Source organism: Cloeon dipterum, chromosome 4, assembly GCF_949628265.1.
Source record: "Cloeon dipterum chromosome 4, ieCloDipt1.1, whole genome shotgun sequence".
In the NCBI taxonomy this organism is placed as follows: domain Eukaryota; kingdom Metazoa; phylum Arthropoda; class Insecta; order Ephemeroptera; family Baetidae; genus Cloeon; species Cloeon dipterum.
The window spans coordinates 103718-117043 of NC_088789.1; the positions used below are offsets into that span (position 1 = coordinate 103718).

Consider the following 13326-nt stretch of genomic DNA (forward strand, 5'->3'; position numbering starts at 1 on the left):
AGCCACCCAAAAGTGATAAAAGGCCTAAACGATGCGTACAGACAGAGCATGCTGACTTCTAGCACTCTTTCACAGCCATTGCCGCGTGTATTGTGCGAATTAGTAAGTACGATTTCATTTCAACCGTAATGCAGTAATGAGCTCTACCAAATTCAAAATTGCTAGCGAAATATAGAGGAGAACAGATTACCACAATTAATGCGTTTCCGATTTCCGATCGAGTGGGACAATTTCCTTTCTGATAAAATAAGCAGACAGAAATAAAGAGAGAAATCCTCTTCTTATGTGCACGCATGCTTCATTTGAATATCTGGTTTTATAGATAACGCAACGGCTTGGAGATAGAAGAAAGAGATGATTTGTTGAAAAATTTTCAGAGACACAATGGAAACTAGAGCGTATTCAAGAACAGATTTTCCCATCTTGTCTTTCCAGTTCCGGAAAAAAGTTATTCCGGTGTTTTCCGGTTCTTGTTTCAGCTATTAGAAAGAGATCTTGTCCGGTCCGGTTCCGGTTACAATTTTTCCGGTTCCGTGTGAAAAACCGGAAAAGTACTAGATTCCGGTTTTCAATTTCAGTCTTCGGATCGGAATTCGCTAAAACCCGCATTTTTTCTGAAAAATCCTACTGCATCCTGTTTTTGCGGGTTTTCCCCAAATTTGCTCATGTTACGCATTTTTTCCAAAATAATGAATATTTTTTGTATGGATAATTTTAGTTTGTGAAGGTGCATCTTTTTCCCCGTTTAGTTCATTAAGGAGAATTAGATAAATAATCAATTATCAACAAATATAATTCCAATAAGTGTTAAAACAAGAGTATGAGTTTGAGCTAAAAATTTAAAAAATTGAACTTTTTTATTATGATTTGGAAAATTAGAAAAGGTACTCCAAATTGGTCCCATTGCAAGTCTGAACTTAGTAGAAAATTTCATAGAGACGGGTTTTTATTTAAAGAATTCCACTTTAAAACTAAACGAAATTTTCCCTAAGTCGCTATTTTTGGAACTCGAAATCTCGGGTTCTAACTATCAGAATTGTAAAAACTACTCACCGCTGAACTCGTTTAGACCTACCCTGATCATCAGCTGATGGGTTTAGAGGCACTTACCCATCACCCCTTAGTTGCTATACTTCATCCCCCTCGAAATAAGTAGAACATTTTTTAACTCTGGAATTTAAATTGATTTGAATAAAATTTTAAAATATTTTTTTTAGTTTGAAATAAGGGATAAGGTGATTATTTAGATGGAATTTTGGATAGCTTAAAATATTTTTCATACCAGAGGTAACATGATAAAAATTTTACTATTAAAATTTGAGTAATGGGGTTGAAAGGGGGTATGAATAAGCACCCCCTTAACACTTTGGCTAGTTATTGGAGGCCAAGACCAATCTAACGGTGGGTAGTTGTTGCAATTCTGATTGTTGTAGAACCAAAGATTTGGTGGATCAATAAATCAAAAATGTCAAAAAATTTCATGTTTATTTTAAAATTTTGAAGTGGAATTTCTTGAAAATTAAAATTAACACCACTCTGAAAATTAAGAAATTTTTAGCACTCTTTTTTTATTCAGGCCATAGCTATTTTTATTATTATTTATTATTTATTAGAAGAAAATTAAAAAACCTGAAAATTTTTTGACAAATAAAAATCCTGTCCGGTCCTGTTCCGGATGAAATATTTCCGGTTCCGTTTGAAAAACCGGAACAGGACAAGATTCCGGTTTCCGGTTACGGTTTCTTGTCTTGGAATACGCTCTAATGGAAACTCACGGAATAGACAATTTTTTTAACTTGAAGTAAAGAAGCCTTAGTCATTGAATTGGTTTTTCTCTAATTATCCAAAATTGCAAAACCTTTATGTTTGTTAGCACACCTTTCCTGTTGCTATCTCCATTTTTATTCGGCAGAATATGCTAGGATATATTTCAATTTATTTGACTTACAGAAAAAAATGGAATAGAAAAAACAGTTAATTAGGTATTTAGGTCCATTTATTTTATTAATCATATACAAGTTTTTCATACAATCTGATGTCTTTCAAATGAAACAATGTAATAGTAGCTCGATATAACACTAAGCATGAGAAACAATCCTTGAAAATGATAGTGAGATAATAATTGCGATTCCGAAAGCAAACTCTTTCATTCCGCTATTTAATACGTGTGTGCTTGATGGTTAAACATTCACATGCTGAGTTGCAAGTTGGAGGCGATTATTGTGTGAATGAACACTTATTTAAGAGGATCAAAATGTCTTATATTACATCGTCTTTATGTATATTCCATACTTTTAATATAAAACGTACGCTGCTGCTTGGATCGTATTTTATTTTCGGTTCTAACTCGTAAAAAATTGTGCTATGAGGAGATAGCTTCGTTTTTATGTATAAAAAGCTCCCTGAAGTCAAGTTGGATTGTATAGAATGTAACGAAACAGCAGTGGTGGGAGGAGGAGAGGGTTCGAATTCATCCCTTAGTGTTTCAAGTCACCAACAGATAGCGCCACCATGTACTTTAGATTTTAAGGCTCAATCCTGCTGCTGTGTGCATTCTCCACATAATATATTTTTTTATGACGTGCTGAAAACCAAAATTGGTTAACGCCAATCGCCGTGGACAAATTATTTTTTAAAATAAATAATCTTTTCCGACGTTTCTACGCTGGACTGATTTTTGTTTTCAGAACGTCTAAAGAAATTATTCTAGAAGCATAATGCACAGCAGCAGGATTCAATTCTTAAATCACAGCGCAAATTCATTAAATTCTAAACAAACCACTGGCGCCATCTGCTGGTGGCTTACACAACTGGCGAATTCACTAAAAATTTAACTTCGAGGCAGTGGTGGAGCTCGTGAGGGTTTTGAGCGAGATTTTCTTTATTTCATCCTTTAAACGAGAATCCAAGCAATGAAGAGATTTCCAATGGGTGTAATATTCAGTCTATTTTTCTATTATACATATTTTATTAAATGCGACTGCGCATGAAGCAAAACGAACATTTTTATTGCTTTGCCGCAAGCCTTTCCTTTCCAGTCATTTTGAATCGATGCACCTCCTTGAAAAACGAAAAAAAAAATGAACGAACGCAAGGGATTAAGCTCTGCTTTTGAGCACGTCGTTGCTTTTCTGCTGCTTTTTTGATATGGGGAGGTACAAAAATGTTCAAACTGATGCCGACAGTAATTGGAAAACTACACTTAAACATTAAATAACATCCATGTTGCGAGATGAGAAATAATGCCGAGAATAAAAAAGCTACCGCAGGGAAAATACATGAATGTACAATATTCTCGATTTCAATACTCTTCTCGATACAATTTACCTCGTGGAATTAACCGACTAATATCTATGTACAAACCCTTGCCCCGCTCTCTTACAGTTTTTGACCAGATTTCATTTTGCTAAACAAGATCCTCGGTTGTTGCTGAATTGTTCGGCGGCGATGGCGGCGTCGGGTGCACCTCGGCGGCCGTCGTGATGATCTGCATGGCCTGCGGATCGGCCGCAGGCTTGGTTCGTCTTCAGCTCTCCTCGAAGTCGGAAGGAGGGTCCAGCGCCGTGTGCAGCGTCACCGTCACGCCGCGGTTTACGCTGATCGCCGGGTAGAACACGCCGAACAAATCCTTGAACGCGATCGGACCCTGCCATTTGAAACAACGGAAAAATTAGAGAAAAATTATTCGGATATTAAAATTTTTTCGTAAAAAAATCCCATATTTTGTGAACAGTAAAGTGGTTTGTGCGAGGGAATGCAGATTTTTCCAACTGATTTTCAACATTAAAACATTTAAATTGGAATAAATACCAAAAGACCATCGCACAAGTAAAAGTATAGTTTTAATTTAACCAACATCTTTTGCCATTTAAAGTGGATTTTTTTTCAAACTGATAAAGATCAAAACATCTGCCATATAAATTAAAAATCAGTTCAAATAAAAAAAACAATAACTACTTCCAAGCTTAGATGATTTTTGGGCGAATGTGAAATGTACCTGTGGCTCGTCATTGACGTAGAAGCTGATTTGCCGCCTTTCCAGATCAAGAAGGACTCCGATTGTTGAGCCGACCGCGATGCCGCCGTCACATCTTTGGTCGTGGACACTTCCGTGCATGAACCACGAGCGCTGCCTGTCGATGTACATGCTCCACCCTTTGTCGTCTTTGCCTGCAAGCAACAAATTAATATTATATCAAACAACTGCCAAGCAAATATCAAATATGCCGTATAATGTAAGACGTATTATATGTATTTTTCGTTAGCTCATTGTTATTTGAATTATGTTATTACTTCCTGGGGCACTGTAAACTTGACGAGCTTAAAAAATCTGCAGGAAAGAGTGTTGTATAAAATGTGCGTAAAATAAGCGTACTGTTAGTAATTTTTTTAAATTTTGGAACGTAATGCCTGTTGATAAAATTTACAAATCTTGCTTGTTAAATGTGAAATATTTTTATGGTGACTTTGGCACTGAGCGAACACACCAATATTGTACAAGACTGATTCAATCAAACCCTGTCATTGAACCAATAATTGATGGTAAATATTTTGCTCGAACATCATACTCTGTGTTACCAAGACTGTGGAACCAGCTGCCACGTGAATTGAAAAACCTGAGAGATAAAAATATAGTGAAGAAAAAAGTGAAGGATTGATTGTCATCGTGTGACTAATTTTTTGTTTTTTTCGCACACTATTTTGTAAATACAAAAATGTTTTTGCACTTTTATTTTGTTAAACAGCAGCTGAACGAGCACCAGCCGTCAATTCGTCTTGAATTTGCTGGACTTATAATGTTTTTAACAGTAAATATGGTTTTCTAAAAAAAAAAAAAAATCCGGCGATAATATTTTACAGTGTAAAACTTAGGTCACTCACCAAGCATTTGCTCTCTGTTGACGTCTATCCTCGCGACGCCAAAGCTGGGGTCGGCGTCCGCGTCGTACCGGTTGATGGTGTACTCCCAGTAGTGGACACCCCGCGAGAAACCGACCGAGCCGAGGGCCACGCGGTGCTCGTAGCCGTCGCCGGTCACCGTACAGTTGTCATCGGTAAACCTCAACTCGGGGGGAGCTGTGTTCGGGTCGAAGGTGAACCAGGCCACTGCAACACACAAGCAGAAAAAATTAAATTAAAATGCATTAAACTGGGTTAATGCATTATATTGAAGAATTGATTGAAAAATTATAGATTTCACTCTTTTTTTCATTGGACCCGTTAGGCAACTCTCCATCAAGGCAGAAATTGACCAAATAAAAAACCCAAATATAAGCGATGAAGCGGAAAAAGCGCAAAAAACAGTCCGGTCCCGAGTTCAGGTTGCACTCGACCTGAGCAAGGTCGGTGACAGGTAAGGATGAAAATCGTCACCGAGTGTCGCCAAATGTGCAGGAAATCACTGAAAAAGCAAGAAAAACCAACCTAGGAACGGATCTCAGGTCGGAGTACCCTTGAAAGAGGTCATTAAGGTACCTCAGGTCAAAGCCCTGTCTAAAGACGTGTCTGATGAGGGGTCGTGGTCGATGATCGGATGAATTTTAATAAAAATTAAGCTATGTTTTATAAATTTCAACATTTTCAAAAAATCGTAAAATTTAGAAGACCGCACACGGGTGGACACTCCTTGGGGCGGATCACGGCAACGCAACCTTGAGGAAAAAATGGCAACGCTGGGCATAAGGCAAGCATTGTACAGTGTTTCAAGGTCGAGCTAAAAAACGGTGCCGTGATCCGTCCCCTTATCTTAAAAAAGTTGATTCATCTGCATTAGATTCTTGCAAATTAGTCGTGTTGATGATGTCAGTGCTCATTTTGCTGTTGTTGTTCATAACCAAAAAGTCAGAGGTCTGTCTGGCGCAGGTGTTGCCAAACAATGTTCATTAAGCCGCTGTTTTGAAATGGAAACCGCAGCAGCTTTCGCGGCCTGGCCAGCCGAAGGAACGAACAAGTTGCAAACTTTGGATAGCTATCTACGCCCGCCCGCCCGTCCAAAAGGAGGAATAATACAATTCTGCCCGCACTCTACTCGTCGACACGCACTATTTGACGAATATTAATCCGGCAACCCTTGGGGTTCGGCCCTTCAATTACAACAACGGCAACAACAACCGCCGTGAGATAATTTTGTAATTAGTGTGCGTACAGCTCGAGTGAAATTACGCCGGCTCCCCGCGGACTCTTTGTTTCCCGTTAATTATTTAAGTGATAAAGCGTTGTTTTCATGGCTGCTTTTTTCTGTCCAACGACTGAGTTACAGAAATTTAAAGTTTTTTTAAATTACACTTAAATACGTTTGAAAATTTTTAACCAGGAATAACCATCATGTTTTAGCGAAAAAATTGAGATAAATCATTCATTTGACTAAAATAAAATCGTTAAAAATTGACCTCGTTGTTTTTTTCCAAGGGGTAAAACAATGTTTTGCTCGCGATCAGCTCATACACATTTTGTTTTAAATTAATATGAACACAAGTCTGGATTCATTTTTCTGCTTGAGAGCAAAAAATAATTGGATTCAGCTTGAAATAAGGTGTTCGAACCCGTTTTTAAACATCAAAATCGAGTCAAAAACCATCCAAATACGAAAATTTTGATCAGAAGTCTAAAATGAAATTCAAATTCTCTATTTAAAACGGACCTGCCTAAAAGGAAAATAAGCGTATTTTTAATGTCAATTGGGCAAAAAAATTAATTAATTCACCAGTTGCATAAACCCTAAGTGTTCGAAGCCGCCAACAGATAGCGCCACCGTAGACTTTCGATTTTAGGCACTTCCGCTGCGATTTCAGACTCAATCTATAGCTACTGTGCATTCTTCAATTAATTTGCTTTTTTTTGACGAGCTGATAACCATAATCGGTTCAGCCATTCGCCGTAGAAACGTTGGAAAAAAAATTTTATTTCAAAAAATAGTTTTTCACGCTTATTTTCCTTTTAGGCAGGTCCGTTTTAAATAGAGAATTTGAATTTCATTTTAGACTTCTGATCAAAATTTTCGTATTTGGATGGTTTTTGACTCGATTTTGATATTTTGATGTTTTTTGAAAAACTATTTTTTTGAAATAAAAATTTTTTTCCAACGTTTCTACGGCGAATGGCTGAACCGATTATGGTTATCAGCTCGTCAAAAAAAGCAAATTAATTGAAGAATGCACAGTAGCTAGATTGAGTCTGAAATCGCAGCGGAAATGCCTTAAAACCACTTAAAACAAATTTTTTTAAGAAAGTCTGTGGTTGCGCCATCTGTTGGCGGCTTTGAGCACTAAGGGTTTATGCAACCGGTCAATTTATCAATTATCACCAACTCAATATTGGAACATCCTAAGAGATTTCTAAATAGATCCAACATAATTTAATTTGCTACTTACAATAAATTAACGGTATGAAATTAATTAAAATAATATTTGATTTGATTTGACCTAACCTTAAATTAGTTTCTTCTTCGGTGAATTAATTTTGGGAAGGAAAAAAGAGGAAAAGCCTAATTCCGCGAGTTGTCGCAATTTGCTCGTTACACTTTGGCACTTTCTTTATTTCCACTACGTGTCTGGAGTGAACAAAAAGCGGTCGGCATCTGCATTTCCGAGTGCCATCCAATTGATTGGTGCATAACTTTTTATTGTTCCGCGCGCAAAGGCCCCCTTTTCGTCGCAATCAGCCCGAGAGCAAAAAGAGGTGATGATGACGGCTGCGCGAGCGAACCAACGAATAAAAACTTTAATCTATGAAATGGGACCGCAGGGACCGCTGCTCCCAATTCGTGCGGGGGAGGCGCGCAATCGGCGCCGCAGCGGCCGAAAATAAGAGTCTGTACCGAGAATAACCACAATTTCTTGCAGCAAGACTCCTTGATTAGTAAATAAAGAAATAAAATATGCAATAAAAACATTGGAAGGTGAAAGTGGGAGGGGGGAAACACAAATTCCAGAAATTCGTTTTTTTCCAATTTATTTTTGGAGACTAAGAAATTTAATATTTTTGGGTTTAAGGAACATTTTTAGGAGATTTTAAAAATACTTGCGGACTATTTAAAATAAAATGAAAACCAAATTGAAGGAAAAATAGCCAATTTTCTGGATTTTTCGAGTGTTTTCAAACTTTGAAAACAATATATTGTTTATATATAAATTTTAAACTGAAGAATCATGAAATTTAAACGTTTGCAAAGTGTTTATCGTTAAATCTCGGGTTCATTTCACTATATTAAAAAATCCCCATTTGTGGACTCGTTTTGATCTCACTTAATGAAATTGAGGTTGATAGCGGGCGCAAATTAAATTAATTAAATTTAAATTATATAATTTAAAGTCATGTACGTAAAAAAATAATTAAAAAATTTGAAAAAAAATGTTCTATTCAAGTTAATTGTATTGTTGTATGTGTATATTGTATTGTATTGTAGCACACCTTGGTGTTAAATAAAATATTTCATTCATAAAAATTTGAGTCGCTTATTTTGACTTTTCATAAGGGTTTAGTTATATTTATAAATTTTAGCGTTACTTTCGCATCTTTGCCATTTGCCCCTAAAGTAAATAAAAACAAATTGTGTATTCAACCCAAATGTTGTGATTTGAATATCATAAAAATTAATTCTTTTCCAATCAAAAAATGTCCATCGCATTTCAGAACTATTCAAATTGATTGAAGAGGGATTTGCGTGGCACAAAAAGTGTTCTTGGCGAGTGGATTTGCAAGTGCGTGTAATTACATCTGGGCGAGACAAGTGGCGTCGGTGGCGGTGGCGGCTTGGGCGCGGCGCGAGGGCGAAAAAGTCTTTTGCTACATTTGCCAGCGAAGGAGCCTGCTTCAATTAGCGCCACTAATTTGCGTCCGCGTTTTTGTCGCACCGACCACGCGCGTTTTTGCGCTCGAGTACTGCGCTAGCTGCACCTGGCGCGTGAGTTGTTGCGGGACCAGTGCCAAACTCGTTAATTGGAATGAAGACAAGATTCCTCTGCCCACAGCTCCTCGCAAACAGACACACGCTTCGTGCCATCCAATCCCGTCAAGACGTTTGAGAGAGACAGAGACAGAGCGAAGCGTCGGACCATGCCAAAGAGACTGACAAGCAATTCTAGTTTAGTTTAAGCTTTTTATTTTGATTAAGTCAATATTTACAGGGGCGACTTATTAAAATACGTCAATTTATATCCTAGCCTACATTACATACTAATACTAACTATACTATCAAATCACAGGCAAAATATTCAGACATATCGTAGAATTGATATTTCCATACAATGGCTTTTATGGCTTCAAGAAATACATATTTGGTCTTCCTCAATCAATTTTATCTCTACCGGTAAATTGTTAAAAATTCTGGGGAGCATAACTGCTGGACTCTGAGTTGAAATGTTTAGGGAGCACGCTTCTACATATAAGTCGCTGGGAGAGAGATTTGTAGCCGCACGCCTGGTACATATATGGGCCAAAAAGGGGTTGGTCTCGCGCCAGGGTGAATTTACTCTTATTAAATATTATTACTCTCGTAAAATAAAGCCAATATTAAAAATAACCATCACATATCCTCGAAATTAAAGAAATTTTTCCCTTTTTAACTTATTAAAATTTCAAATAATATTGGTTCAATAATTTAACAGGTAAAATTAGGGTTTATTGAGCTGGATTTTTTTTATTTATACAAACAATTTCCAAATTTTTTATACATTTTACTTTTTGATTAATTTTATTCAGCCACGATTTTTAAACGGCCATTTATCAAAGAGAGGAAGAAAGGCGAATTGAAGTAATCCCCGAAGACACAGCGGGCATAAATCGCCTGCGGGGCGGTCAATAAAAGTGAGAGCTGCGAGTGATTCATCTGTGCTGTGCGATCAACATATGCGTCGAGGGGGTTGCCTACCCTACATTTCGATATTAACTCGGCAATGCGATGCATTGTGCGTTATGCAGAAGCGGCTGCTCGATTAAGATCATTCATTTTAACACCCTCGACGCGAGTTGCAACATTATCCAAACGTGAGTCATGAAATGAAAGCGACACACTACGCGGAATTGCGGAACGCACTAGGCCGCGGGAATCCGTCTGTCCGAGGGGCGGGGGAGGAGGAAAACAAGCCAATCTCGCCACCCCGAGCGGCACGCGCTGCAAATTCCAACGCAAAACCAAACCGTCTATGCGAGCCGTGTAAGCCAGACCAACGTGCCGTGGTGTTGTTCAATTTGTTTTCGTTGTTTGGGTCAGCAATTTTAAACAAAAATAAAATTAGGATATAAGTAAATTTTTTACCTTAGAGCTAAGAGATCGCCACTTGTTCGTCAACTACCTTTTTTTATCGCTTTTCATTAACTTACACACAAGAAGAGGGCCTAGGGTAGACCGAGAAAGGTCGAAATCCATATTAAAACCATTTAAATATTAAATATTAAATGCCAAATAAATAAAATAACAAAAAACCACCAAAATACTACTAATTATTTCGAAAAAAGAATTATGCTTCGGCTGCAAATCGGATTAAAATTTTATTTTTTCATTAAACGTAAGAGGCTTTACGTAGGATTAAAATGAGCAGCCCGAATTATTTAAAATTATTGTGGAAATTAGAGTCGACAACGAGCGGGGGTTGAGTGGCGGCGATTTGCACGAGTAATGGCTCAGAAAACTAATTTTGCTTTGACAAACCGGCCGGCGGCAGGGCGGCGGGGGCTGCGTTTCTCCCTCTCGTCGTCATTAAAACTCGAACGCGCCACCGACCAGTAATTTGACAAGCGCGCGCACGAGTAGAAAAGCTGAAAAGTACATAGTACGCCCGGCAAACAAGCAGCAGGTTTTTAATGCCAAATGAGCGCAGGGGCCGCTTCTTCCCTTCACTCTTTCAAACTCTCACTACTTTAATTGCCCCGGCAGAAACCACAAGGTTTGAATTTGAATATGTATTTCTGGTATTTCTGAAAGAGCTACACGGGTTTTACTAAGAGGATTTAAAATAAAATTACCCACTGAAAAATCCTTGGAAACGCATATGTAGCCCTTAGGATTCAGTTGAAGCCCAGATTGACAAAAGCAGTGTAAATTTGTGAGAAAAGTGGTAAAGATGCAGCGGTTGGCACAACTTTCATCCGCCGCTGCATTCGCAATTTTTTCTCATTTTTGAAATGTGAACTACATGAAAATGTTTTACGACTAAAAATCCCAATTATATTTAATTGAGGACAACACTCACGAAAAGTATGTGCTGAAAATAAAAAAATTAAACTTTTAAATAATTTTCATCTGAAGCTTATAAAGACCCGTTGGCTCGCATTATTGTTAAGGCATTCTCAGGAGTGTCGGACGCTTGCACACGGCTGTCGCCCATGTTATCCGTTCGCGGTTGTTATTGGGACACGTGTGCAGTGCAGTGCGCGCCCTTCCCGGTCTTCGGACAGGGATAAAAAGAGCAAAAAAAGACGCTTGCATTAGAGATTGCAATTCAATTCATTTTGCTATTTTTCTATCACGCAACTCAAAATTTATTTTCTAATTTGCTAACGGTGAAACCAAATTGATTTAGGTTTTTTCAACTTCAATCAAAGAAGTAGATATTTATTTTTACTGATTCAATAGAAGTTTTTTTTAAATTGTTTAATTATGGAAATTAGATTAAAATACCTCTCTCCAGCAAATAGTTCTGTCAGGGGTTTACCAGACGATATTAGAGATGGGTGACGGCTTAATTAGTTCATCCCAAAAGGAAAGCAGGGTCGTGGGTTTGAAATCCATACCTATGGTGGTTTATTGGCGTGGACGTCGATGAGAGTATTGCACAGCGGGGATGAGCAGGGGGAGAGTTAGAGAGGTGGCCCATCTTGGACGGTCCGCCGTCGGCAGGAGAGTCCCGTCCCGAGTGTGTGTGAGCGAGCGCTCCCCTCCCTGAGGAATGGTTTTATCACCTGAGACTCTCCCTCCATTCTCCCCTTAGGGTGCCCAAATATTTTACATTGATCGTAATATGTCAGGTACACCCCTGACAAGTTCCTAAGAATTAGGAAGTTAACCAGCCTCACCAAAAACATATTAATTGTCTTTTTATCTAGTGTGCCTGCATGTTCCATCAGTCTTAAAACACGCACCTTTCGAGGTCAAAAGGCTTTTAGGCAGCACTGCGTTGCCGCGACTAAACTTTAATCTATGCTTTTAAAAAAGGGGCGGAATTAGCCAAGCCGCACGGAATATTCACACCGCATCAGCCGCGGAGAAATTGCTGCTGCTCGCTGGTGCGCGCCGAGAGGATCAGCCCGGAAAATGGAAAATTATTCCGAGCCGAGCAGGCACGTGAAAAAAATAACAGAACGTAATCCGCTGGTAGCGAGAAGCCACCGGAAAAGTGCGAACTTTACGGGGTTTTATGTAGTTTTGCTTACAGGAATGAAAATTTCTTGGTGTTCATGAAAATATTTGCTTTCTTACTTTCTTACAGTAAAAAAATTAAAATTAATGAGACGATTTTTAATTTTGAAATTGGCCCTAGTTCTAATTAAATTATTAAGCTTTAATTATTTTTGTGAATATTAAAAATGAAACTATATTTATTGCGGTACGTGATTTTTTAAAATTGTAAATTTCTGTCTGATGCGCAAAATTGACGTATTGCCCGAGGCTGCTTGGTGCAGTTGATGCCCCGTTTTGATCAATAATTAAGTGCGGAACCCAATTTTACAGCGGCAGTGACGTCACCGAAGGCAAACTTAATTACGCCACCCGATCAAATATTAGCGGCAAATTTGTTGCCGAGCCAGCAGCAGCAGCAGCGCCGGGACGTCGACACAAACCAAGTGAACGCTCGTCGAACGACGAGGGTGCTTGGGGGTTAAAATGAGAAACGAACGGAAAACTCTTGTAAAAGTTATTCGAAAGGAGATTTGAACAGATCTTTTGCAACTATTTTTCAAAAATGTCGAAGAAAAATAAAATTTATAATTTGATAAAAAGAAAGATGGTTTTAATTTATTTTAATTTTTGTGCAAGGAAAAATTCAATATATATTGGGGTTGTTGATTATGTTTTAGAAAAAAATAGATGGAAATTGTTAACGTAATTGCTGTTTTCAATTTTGACGCGCAGGAATCAATTTCACGACAATTAACGGGGAAATTGATTTTAGAAATGGATGAGAGATTGTAATAGCTTTGTAAGAGAATTTGTTTTTATTTCCCCAAAACAAATACAGTATGAAGAGAAATAAGTAATTTATCCTATTTTAATTTTGCGCCGCGAACAAATGACTAAATTATAAAATGTTTATTTATTTATTTAGCTTTCGTTGCATTGAAGACTGAAACCGAAATTAAATCTAGATGGCAGCAGCGTTAAAATTCACG

General features: G+C 37.9%; 1 protein-coding gene across 2 annotated transcripts in view; it reads right to left on the reverse strand.

Moving 5' to 3' along the window:
• Positions 1 to 1978: 1978 nt before the first annotated feature.
• Positions 1979 to 13326, reverse strand: part of Trim9 (E3 ubiquitin-protein ligase Trim9) — a 147107-nt gene continuing 135759 nt past the window's right edge. For both annotated transcript variants that reach the window (XM_065488786.1, XM_065488785.1), the window contains 3 exons: positions 4882 to 5106; positions 3998 to 4170; positions 1979 to 3646 (listed from right to left, as the gene is read on the reverse strand). In XM_065488786.1, coding sequence (XP_065344858.1) covers positions 3527 to 3646; positions 3998 to 4170; positions 4882 to 5106 — 518 coding nt within the window. In that variant the 3' untranslated portion in view covers positions 1979 to 3526. The remainder of the gene's footprint in view (positions 3647 to 3997; positions 4171 to 4881; positions 5107 to 13326) is intronic.